Genomic DNA, 12,389 nt, shown 5'->3' on the forward strand with positions numbered 1-12,389 from the left:
ATGTACACATAATGTTTATATCACTTACCTGTATAACCTAAAAAACACATGCAAAATAAACACTATATAAATAATAACTATAGAAATGAAAACTACAACATCTCATAGTGATACCACAACATTAACAGATTAAACTATAACATTTACACATCTCCTGATACACTAATACATGCTATTGATTTTAGATGTTATGAGTTTTAGATTTTATGGGTTTTAGATGTTCTGGTCTCGATGTTATGGGTTTTACATATTTTGAAGGGGACCCAGATGACCATGGAGGGTAGGCTAAACTCATTAACTTCCAGCAATGGGATTTCTGCATATGCCCAGGCAAGTTGGAAGCTTCCTTGAAGTGTGCCATACCTAGTACATCTCCAGCAGACAGCACTCAGGGACATCCTTATTAGAAGCCCAAAGTAAACTCAACTAACTTTTCTTATGAAGACCGGGATAGGATTTGGAAAATGTGGACTAAAACTAGGACCCCTTCTCTTCATCAGAAATATAAAGAACTCAGAAATAAAATTAAAAAAAATCATTCGTTATGACAAAATAAACTTCTGTGCCAATCCTCCCTCTACTCTTAAATCAGACCCAAAGAAATTCTGGAGCTCTGTTAAACAGACTCTTCATCCAGGAAACCCTTCCTCTCCTAACCCATGTCCCAATGCAACAACTGAAGACATAGCCAACTTCTTTAACAATCATTTTATAAACTCAGTAACCTCCATAATAAATTCTCCCCCCCCAGAAACAACACTAGCACCCCCACAAACTCTATACCTCTTCCAAACCCTCCTGCGTCTATATTATCTTATCGAAGTTTCAGAATATCGAATCTGATATGGCCGACACCATATCATCAAATTCTGAAACATTGAAAGATTAAAAAAATGCCTAAAAACAAAAATAAAAAACTTACCTTTGCAAGATGGGGGCTGCGCCCCCTGCACCCCCACCTCCATGGGGGGGGGGCTTTGCCCCCCCCCACTTAAATATACCAACTCTGAGACCACACTACATTGAACTAAACGGAAATCTCCCCTTACGGAGATTTCCGTTTAAACGTTCAATGTTTTTTGATTTTGCTAATCTGGTGCCGAAAATATCAGCTTCGATATTGTCGGCCTTCGACAGCATGAAGTAGACCCAATCTCCTAACTCCTTCTCTCTAAAAGCAGTATCAACTAACTATGTAAGGTCATTACTCTCTAAACTTAAACCTTGTTCCCCATCTGTTGACAAGCTACCCTCTTACTTCCTGCAGATTGCCTCTGAACCTCTTGCCTATCCTGTATCCATCTTAATCAACTGATCCATTTCTGAATCCTAAGCCCCCACTGTATGGAAGAATTTCTTTACTCTACCCATTCACAAAGGGGGCAACTCCTCAGACATATCCAACTTCAGACCGATTGCCATACTCTGTCCAATCTCAAAAATCCTAGAAAAATGCATTCATAAGCAGATAATGCATTACCTTCACCAGGAAAACCTTCTCACACCCACACAGCATGGTTTCCGTCCCAAGTATAGTACAACTGCCGCACTCGTATCTTTCATCAACACAGTCTCCCTAGCTCATGATAACAATAAACTTGTCTCATGCCTATTCCTTGAACTTTCTAAAGCCGGTCTCTCACCCACTCCTGCTAGATAAATTCACTACCTTACATTTCTCTCCCCCTATCTCCTGGTTCTCCAGCTATCTCTCTAACTGCCAGCAATCAGTTAAACGGCTCTCTGCACTATCCTCCCCTCTCACTGTACAAATGGGCGTCCCCCAAGGGTCCATACTTGGACCACTACTCTTTAATATTTTCACCAACTTGCTCTACTCCTCTTGTCCCCAGTCATCTTGTGTGCAATATGCTGATGACTCAACTGTTATAACCACTGCTGACAACCCAACTGACCTCCACTCAACTACCCAGGCATCCTTCCACACCACTGAGACTTGGCTTAGTGATAACAAACTAATACTTAATCCAAAAAAAAATTAAGCTCCTACTCTTCCTCCCTAAAAACATCACCACACTCAAAAGTACATTTACCATCTTATCCTGAAACAACACTATCATCTCAGCTGAATCTAGTACTAAATTGCTAGGTGTTACAATAGATGATCAGTTTAAGTTTGATCTCCATATTACTAACTCGGTAAAAACAACTCATCAGAAACTTGGATACCTTTTCCGTAGCAAGAAATACTTAACTAACACTGCCTGAATATCTCTCTCCCAGGCTTTATTACTCCCAACACTCCTGTACAGCTGCCACATATTCACAAACCTAAATTCTACACTTATTTCCAAGCTTGAAACTACCCATAATAAGATCGCCAGATTTGCAGCTAACCAAACCTACAAGTCACACCACTGCTTAGCACTACAACAACTAGACTGGCTAGAATTCCCTCAGCTGCTCCAACTATACCAACTACAAATCATCCACTCTATCCTCTATCTTCTGCCCCAACCTCTGCAATATTATATCCAAATATTCCCCTGCTAGGACTCTACGCAGCTCACATCAAGAATTATTAGACATCTACAAACCCAAAACCAAAATAGGCTGCCTTCTCTATAACTATAACCCAACTACATCCTGGAACCAACTCCCCTTGGAAATAAAATCCCTCCAGCATAGCAAAAGTTTCAAATTAGCCACAAGGAAATACCTAAAAACAAAGTGGTCTTGTCGCTGTAGCCAACCACCCTGAAACCACCATCCTTTCACCTATTTCACCATCTCACTCAATGCATCTCTAACACTATTCCCCTGCCTCTTCTACTTCTTCCCTTCCTCTATCTCCAACCATTCTTAATTCTTACAGTCTCAAAACAACCTACCTGTCTAGTCTGTCTCCTATACTCTACTTCCACTACATCTCCTACTAGCCATTCTTACTTTCCTTTCTTGTTTCCAAACTCCTATACAACTAGTTCCTACCCACTTTAAATAAACATCTAACTATTAACTCATTTTGCTCTAAGCAGCTTAAATAATATTGTAACTAGTCACATTTTCTTCTGCTAATTGTTTAAAACCTTGTTTGTAACAACTCACATACTTGTCTGCCAATTGTTAATACTCTGTATAATTGAATTTGGCTGAGGAGCTTTTTTTCTCTCCAGGTCTCTGCTTGTAAGATCCTATAGCTGATTGTTACTACTATGTTACTAAAATTTAATAAATTGTTTTCTAGTTCCGAAGAGCTTTTCTCCCCGGGTTTCTGCTGAAAATGAGCCAACAGCTCAGCCAGACTAACCCGGTTAACAAATGTAAAATAAATAAAAAATAAAAAATTAAGCACAAAGAGTAGCAGCTCAACTCAAACTCTCCTGGACTGATGAGCTCCTTAACTCTTGTCATAAACAGTAAGCCATAAACTCTGAATGAACCATACTTCTGTTGCATATATCTACAATCACATAATTTTTGGTTACCACCCAAATTCTTGTTTCAGAAGTAAGGATGGGACTTAGACTAAATCATTCAAGGACTCAGTTCTTACTTCACCATCACAGTATGGTACATTACATGTACTCCTGCCAACACTGTACCAATATGGTAATCACTCTCCAGATCATCTCTACCTTCAGTTATGAGCAGGAGCCCAAGATAAACTCCTTCAATTGTTGTTGCTACTCCAGTAGTTCCTTGTGAAGCAAAGGCTTGACAACTACACAAAGTCTCCTTTCCAGTATTCTTGCACTGGGATTCCCAGACAGGCTGATCAGAACAATTCCTTCTGTCCCCTTTCTGAAAAATGGGGATCACCATCCCAGCTTATCAGTCCAAAGGTAATGTTTCTCTACCATCCACATAACACTGAAAAAAGACTGTATTAACCACGACACACTGTATTTTGTGCCTTTCAGATTTTCAGCTGGTTCTTATCCACTCTTGCAAGTTTGGAACTACTTAACTGCTGCAGTGACCTCATCTACAAAAATGGACCCTATTCCATCAACTGCTTGTGGCACTGCCATCTCAGAGAAGGGAATGTCCACCCATTTCTGGAGTTCCTCAAACTGTTGCTTCTACTTTCTAACAATGCCCTGAGTGAAGGTCAGCATTTCTCCACCTTTGAGAACAGTGTAAACAATCTCTGCTATTCTCCACTCTCCCTCCAAGAATCCCATAATTTCAGGCCATTTGAAGTAATTTTTCATTCTCCATGGTCTTGCTAAATTCTTCCCACATCAGGCTTTTGCTCATCAACTGCCACAGCTGCTAAATATTTGGCCTGTCAGTACTTAGCAGTCAAATCTGGAGATTCTCCTTTATTAGAACTGAAAGGAAGTCCATTTATTAAACCTGATGCTTTCATGCACTACTGGTAGGAGCTAGGGTAGCTGCCATGACGAATAATGGCCATCTTTACCCACAGCCAGTTCATGTCACTGCAGCTATCCAAGTTCAAAACAGGGTCCTTCAGGGGTCCATATCTGTGAAGTCTCCTGTTATACAGGAAAAGGATATTCTGGAGGGGGTAATTAAACTCATTCCACATAGAAGCATCTGCTACACATTTCAAGGACACTATAACTATATAGTGTTCCAAGGATCTGGGCAGCCATTTCCCCAACTGCATGATCCAAATCAACACCAAGTGGTGACCTGTTTTGACTAGAGATCTCAGAGCATATGTCCATAGGTCTAATGACTGAACTGCAAAGTCTAACATTAGTCTCTTTAAACAAAGATTCTCTGCCACTAAGTACATGTAGAAACAATCTTGTGTGGAAACATGATGCTTGTTATTAACAATCCACAACTATCAAAGAAGTCACAGAAGTCCAATAGCAGTTCACTACCTGCATTCAAATCTAGCAAATTATTCCTTTCAATCACATCTCTCAATATATCACAATCATGCTCCATATCAGTGTGAAGTTTCCAAAAGGGACTAAAGAGTCAGTAGGTAGAACGTACTAAGCACTACTCATACATTCTCCAAAAAGACTAAACACACTAAATACTGTTAGGTGCATAAGGACAAACAGACCAAGTCTTCCTTCCTCCAACTCAGTCATATTGGGACAACCCTCTTGCCTACTGGCAAAAAGTTCAACAAAATGCCATGGAGCCAATTAGCATACAAGAGTGACAACTCCCAAGAGAGAAACCTAATTCCAGAATCAATGTCAGGTATCCAGGTGGTTCTTCTCAACTTCCCATGCAAGCTTTGGTTCCCTTCTTAGTAGTGAGGTGGCACTCCATGTCATAAGAGCCAGTTTTTATTGACAAAGCCTAAGCCACTGTAATTTGTCCCTCTCTTGTCTGGCACTTGTCTATCACTGCAACAATCCTCTCCCCAACATTTACCTTAGGAGTGCTGAGCCCACAAAGGGGGTCTAAATCTTTTTCAGAGTGATCATGACCAGGTGAGCCCGACTGGCTTATGAAGGTCACCTAACCAAGACACAGTGTCTGTCAAATACCAGTTCCTCATGTGGCTTCTAGGGTTGGAACCTGTTACTCCTATTTCAGATAATGTTCTTATACTCTAAAAAAAAAAAAAAAGAATCAATGAGGGTCAAATTCTGTAGACTATTCTTTAGTCTGGTTCCTCCACCTAGGTGAAAATGTCTAAGGTAACCCTAGCAGGAGCATAAATCTCCAGGCAAATTGCTTATAAAGTCTACAAACTCCTCCATCACATCATAGCCATGATATCAGGAATGGTAAACAGAGTGGGGAAAGAAAGAAAACAGCAGAAGGAAAACAAAATGGTATGCTAGAAAAGTTACCTGTGCATATTTTTATATATTTATAAATATTTTACACATATACAATTGTGTGTGTGTGTGTGTGTGTGTGTGTATATGAATGTATGCATATACATGAATGTGTACACACAAAAACACACAGACAGTATGCATTTTAACTCAAGTGAACCTACTCAGTAGATATAAAGAAATACATGGCTACATAATTAACCTCTTACTTACCAAAGAGAAGGATGCTGCTGCCTGTTCCAAAAGCCCAACTAGCCCCACTTCTGTGAAATACTTTCCTGAACATATACCTTCCTCATCTGGAGACACCACATCATCAGAGACTGCAGATTCCTCCAAAACATTTGAAGAGATGTTCTAAAAGTATAATGTGCACAAATTATTAGATTTTTTTTCACAGGTACTAATATTAAACTGAAAATTAGAACATCTGTCAAACGCAGCAGACCTCTTGCCACATCTAAACTCTTGAGGTCAACTACATGTATAATTAAGTTTCTAAAATAAATACATGTCACTTTAACCGCTTTCTCTTCAGACATGTAGACAGATATGCATACACACAAGAATTTAAGTCTCACTGGAATGAAACTATGCTGAATGTTGGCTTGTACTGTAGTGTAGTGTTGCATTAGATACAGGGGTCTCAAGAAACAACTCAAGGGCTGGATGAGGTTAAGTGCACTTAGCTGGGGACAGTAATTAAAAAACTCAGTGTGTAAACTAGTTTTACTGTAGTGACCATAACCTGTTGGATTAGTTGCATGAAACAACTGGAATATTGCACAAAATAAAATATGCACAACAGTTTTAATTACTACGAAGAACTAAGACAAATCCCCCGAATAATATGCAAACAACTTAACAGTTTCTTTTATGCTTCTGAATTAGGACTCATCCAGGTAATTCAAAAATAACTGTACATAATGGCAGCAAAAGAAGCAACACTGTGAAAAGAGCAGTTTGATAAATTCCCTTTTGGTTTAGTCCCACAATAACAAGCTTTACGTTGCACAATAAATGTAGGACAGCAAAATTATTTTTATAGGATGTTATAAACTGATTTGTTCAGAAACGCACTTTCACACACTGCACAAACTGTTCAAGAAGCAACAATTTTAAACAGAAAAGGACATGAAAACTGCTCAGTACGAATTACATGAAACTTACTAGGAAGCTAAATACTGTTCATCTTGCAGCAAGACACCACCACAAGGTACACAGTTGTACCGGATATAAAATACATTCCCTCTTGGTTTTTAGTACCACAATAACAAAGTTTCAGCATTTCTCAAGGAAACAGCCAACTTGTTCTGACAGGTGCGTCAATACAGTGAGACACAAATGTGTAGGTACAGAAATCTTCCAAAAAAACACTAAGAAGTACCTCTGGGTAGAGATGTCGCATAGAGTACACTAAAAACAAGACATGCAATCCAAAACCTATCAAACTGCCTTTTTTTTTAGCTTACATGCAATGTGTATTCCAATCCCCAAAAAACAGCCTGTGAAACTGATGGCAATCCTAATTACACTTTTACTATTTTAATCCTCGGGGGGGGGAAAGAGATTCCTCCAGATGCATCACCACCTGATCTGCAACTGTGACAAGTCCAAGGGCAAGGGGGGTGGGATGAACTCCTACTAAATCCACAAAACGATAAATGAAAATATTAAAATACTCCTATAGGAATTGTATCAATGGCCCATGCCCACAATCTGCATGCAGTGTTCTGAACTACAAAAGACATGCATTTGTTAATGTATTTAGATAATAAACTGGACTCTTTAAGCAAGTAAGTAAAGTTGTCTGGAAAATCTTCATGGGCCATATTAGGAATGCTTGTGGGTTGTTATATGGTCCACAAAGTCAGTGATAGTTTGAGGAACAACATATAATTCACAGCTGAGCCAGACTACTCATAAAAATACAGTTAAATTTCCCTCTTGTCTATATTTTGCTATTATTTTTACTTCCTGATATTACAGAACAGCGCATGAAAAAAATGTGACGACTATTATGATGCTGTACAGCCCTCAGAGGCTATAGTTTCCTAATCTTAATGCTGTACATTGTGCAGTTGAATGCATACAGCATTCAAACATAAGCGACCAGTATCAGAGGACAGTCAAGGTCATTTGCAGTACTCTAATGTCAATATACAAAACATTGCACCAAATAATGCAAAGCATTCCTTTGGCCTGTATTTATCTTTCATTATCATTACCAGGTAAATATAAGGAACAACTTCTATAAGAAGGTAGTGGATTCAAAAATAAGAGGTAAAGTACATTTGTGTAAAATTTTATCATAAAAGCAGATGTCCCTCTTTTCACTGTTGCAGTATTTATAACATGTGGGGTCTCCTGCAAGTGACAACCAAATGTCCTGCCAGTACAACAAAGCCTTTACAACCTTCCAGCATTGTACGTTACACACATAATTCTCACATAAGCGTAGGGCATTAAAGGTGATGTACAAATGCTACATACTCAGAACTGAAGTGCCCCAGAAAAACTAAAGCCACCCCTGTAGAAAGGAGAACGTGCACATCCAGAGGGAAAAAGAAACTGAAGAGAGTCAAAGACCCATTGGCCAGCAGAGAGTTACCAACAGAAGAAAGAAAGGGGGCAAGAGGGAGGGACTGAATATTGCAAGGACACCCACTGTTATGGTAAGATTTTAAACAATTATATAATGTCCTTCCATATCACTAGTGCAGTATTTGTAACGTGGGAGATTACAAAGCTACTGAAAACGATGGAAGAAGGAAGGCACAGAAGAGTCTTCCACAAACCCATGAAGGATAGCTCTGGCAAATCCTGCCCTGGCTCAGGAAATGGCATCCAACTTGTAATGTTTTGTTAAAGTGTGGACAGAGCACCAAGCAGCAGCTTCAGTCATGACTTAGTATTCAAACCCTTGAAGAAAACTCCATAACAGGCCACTGCTGCCTAGATTGAGCCCTATCTGACACAGGATGCTCTTTTCCAGGAAAGAAATAACAAAAATAATGCCTGGCCTTAAAAATCCAGGAAGAGATGGTTACCAGCAAACCCAATGTCCTGGTATGAAATGAAACAAAAAGCGTTTGTCTTATCCAATAATTCCCAAGCTGTCTGTGAAGATCCAAGGTATGAAGAACCTTCTCACTAGCAAACTGTGGAGAAAGAAGAAGGCTGAACAGACTGGTTAAGAAATAAAATGGTCTTCCAGGTGCAGTGTTGCAAAGAAGAGATGGGCTTCAAAAGGAGCTTTTGTCAGTTTTTCAAGGACAAAATTAAGGTCCCAAAAAGGAGGCTTTCTGGGAGGTCTAATATGAAGGATGCCTTTTAAAGAATTATTTATTTTACATTTGTTGACCGGGTTTGTCCAGCTGAACTGGTAGCCCTTTTTCAGGGGAGACGGAGGGAGAAAAGCTCCACATTTACATTTAAGATCTGAACAGTAAAAAAAATCTGTAAACAAAAAGACTTATTTAAGTTGAAAGAATACAAAGGAAATACAAAAGTCTAAGTTGAGAAAACTACAATCTGGAAAATAAGTAGGGTGAATAAGTTTCTTCACATATACAATACATAAAAAATTGAAAGAAAAAACGTAATGGTTGTTGATACAGCCAGGTAGTTGTAATACGAGAAAGTATGCAGGTGGTAAATAAGTAAGGGTATTATAAGAAGGAGTAAGAGGCGATAACCCAGTTAAGAGGAGGTAGATAGATAGCTCCAAAAGTGGCATGAGTCAGTAAAAGGCTGACAGAGTACTAAAAATAGGAGAGGATGACAGTTTAAGGGGGTGAGTACAGTGACATATCCAGTGGTTTTTTTTAGGTAATCTTTGGCAGTTGATTTGAATAGATTTGGTTGTTTAAGGGATCGAATTTCTAGTGGGGGTTTGTTCCAGGAGATGGAAGGGTGGTAGCTATAGAGGTTTTGACCAGTTTTGCTCTTAGGTTTATAATGTGTAGTAGGTTTTGGTCTGAACTTCGGACAGACCTGGAAGAGGTATCAGAAGAGATAAGAGGAGTCAAGCTAGGGCAGGAAAAATGACTGGTATAGGATAGAGTGGATAACCTGAATCTGGGAGAGGAGAAGCAAGTGGGACAGTTCCAACCAGTTTAAATGAGGTGAGCTTAAGAGAGACAGTGATGAGATCTATAGCTTTGAGTAACAGCAAATTTAGCCACTTTGTTGTAGGCATTTTCTAATTTAGTTAGAAGGGTACAGTAGGCTTGGTAGGAGATGGGCATGAGATAGGGAAACCTTAGCCTTGCTGGATAGCAACTTTTTATTTCTATATAAGAGGCCACGTTTTTGATGTTTTTTTTTTTAATACAACTGTTGACATGCAGATCAAATTTCAGTTTGTCTAGTGTAACCCCTAGAAGTTTTGTGTAGGAAACTTAAAATTACTTGACCTCAAAACGAGAGGACAAAAGGGGGTTCAAGGGCAGACAAGCCAAAACTGCTGACAAGTGAGCTTTAATAGATAAATAAGCTAAGCCAGCATGCCACAGTTCAGACAAGTAAGAAAGGACCAAAGGGACACCCACTGAAAAGGAATGCTGCTGATGCTTGAGACACCAAACAGAAAATCCTTTCCATGTAGCCAAACATAATTTTCTGATAGTGGGTTTCCTGGCCTCCTGCAGAGCCTTAAGGATGTCCTCAAAAAAGTGATGTCTAAATGGGATCAAAATCCTATCAACCAAACTGTGCATTCTTTTCTGAGTGAAATTTACAGCCTCATTGCTGCATACATTTCCACGAAGACAGGTTGTCTGCGGGTGCAAGCAGTTAATCTTGAGATTTATGAGTACTCTTTGCTGAGGGAAATGCAACAATTTAAAGGTAAAATGGCAAATAGTTCAGTAAAAAATTAAGTTTAAAATTATGGGAAATGAATATGAGGTAAAATCCTCCCTAGCAGCATTAATACTTTAATGCAGTTAATAGGACAATGTACAATTTCGTTTTATTAAAAGAGAGCCAGTGCACTTTTTTCTTAGGGCTATCTGAAAGCATACAAGCTGTTTTTTTTTTTTACATCTGGGAGGGGAAGAGAGATAAGAACAGACAGCAATCAGTATAAGTGGGAGCACTGGCTGTAGCATGTGCTTTAGCATGAGTAACCTTAACTTTAAGTTAGATAATGCCTGTAGGTGCAGCCATTAATTTGAGGGCAACTGTTCCCTTCTGTAGGGTTAAACTTCATGTTTTGAAGATGTTATGTGTTTGTTCCAAGTTAACAGGGTGAGGGGTCGTGTTTTGTATTTAGTTTTTTGTGTTTTCATGAAAAATGTGCATAGATTCAAATGGAGGTAAGAAACAGCTATACAAAAGATCAGCCTGACATACATTAGTATATGCATGCAACACAAAATCTGGAAATACACATTAAAAAAAACTGTCATGTATAATAGCTGAGAACAATAGCTTTTTATCATGATGGCTAGGCTATCCATTTTATCCTGGAATGTGAATGGCCTTACAAGTATACATAAAAAGGAGAGAGTATTGAATTATATTAAGAAATGCACAGCGCAAATAGCAATGCTGCAGGAGACAAATCTGAAAATAAATGAACATGTAAATGTGACAAACAGGATTTTAGAATGAATATTCAGCAGAATATCAGGGACTGAAGAAAAGAGCAGTAGTTGTGCTAACTGCTAGAGGGACTACAATATGAAGAAAAAAGACAAACAAGGAGTTATTGACAAGGGAGAAGGGTTACAATGGCACGTATTTACACTCCACTGAAAACTGCTATTATGCAGCTTAAGAAATTTTTTGCAGAAATATTCAACTTACAGCAGGGGAAGATTATTTATAGGTGGGGCCCGGAATTTGAATTGCCAAAGTGAGGATGTTTCAGGGGGACCTAGAAAGAGCAATATAACAAAAGACAGTAGACTTCTGAAGAAATTAAAAAAATATTTGGTATGGAAAATATGAATTCAGGAGTAAGAATTCGGAGAGAATTTATATATTATTCCCAAGGTACAATGAATGTGCTAGACTACATATAAATTATATCTCAAAGGAACATGTGCATTTAAATGAAAGTTTTGACACACATCCAATAACTTTTTCGGATCATGCACCAATAAAAATTAAGATAAAAATGCAGGGTAATAAAGCAAAAATAAGACAACATGGCTTTCCCACCTACCTGTTTAAAAAAAAAAAAGAATTTAAGGAATGGGTAGTGAAAATTATTCAGACGTTCTTCAGGAAGATAGAAATATCTTCAGAAGTTAAAACTAGTGACTGGAATAAAATGAAAATGGAGTTTAAAAACAGGATAAAAATAAAACAGAAGGAAATATAGTTAAGTAGTAATAGAATTTAATTAGAGAGGCTGACAAACATTAAAGCATCGCGGAATGAAGAGAATCTCACAGAACAAGAGGAGGAACAAATACAGACAGCTAAACAGAAAATAGGGGAGTATTTGGATAATATGCACATATTTAGAAAGATTGCAGTTAAACAACTATTTTTTGATAACTCCAGAGCAAAACAAATTTTAAGACAATGACTTTGCTGGTGCTAAATTTAGTGAACCTATGACAAGAACATTAACCAGAAATCCTGTAGAGATATTCTGGAAATTTCATAAAAATTTGTATAAAGCAG

At 38.4% G+C, this 12,389-nt stretch overlaps 1 protein-coding gene across 1 annotated transcript in view; it reads right to left on the reverse strand.

Annotated features, from left to right (window-relative positions):
* Nucleotides 1–12,389, reverse strand: part of DOCK7 (dedicator of cytokinesis 7) — a 3,076,229-nt gene that overhangs the window by 327,058 nt on the left and 2,736,782 nt on the right. The window contains exon 42 of the mRNA XM_044085545.1: nucleotides 5,961–6,104. Within this exon, the coding sequence (XP_043941480.1) occupies nucleotides 5,961–6,104 (144 nt within the window). The remainder of the gene's footprint in view (nucleotides 1–5,960; nucleotides 6,105–12,389) is intronic.

The sequence above is a fragment of the Protopterus annectens genome, chromosome 10.part0 (genome assembly GCF_019279795.1).
Source record: "Protopterus annectens isolate FY-2018-M chromosome 10.part0, PAN1.0, whole genome shotgun sequence".
Taxonomy (NCBI): Eukaryota; Metazoa; Chordata; order Ceratodontiformes; family Protopteridae; genus Protopterus; species Protopterus annectens.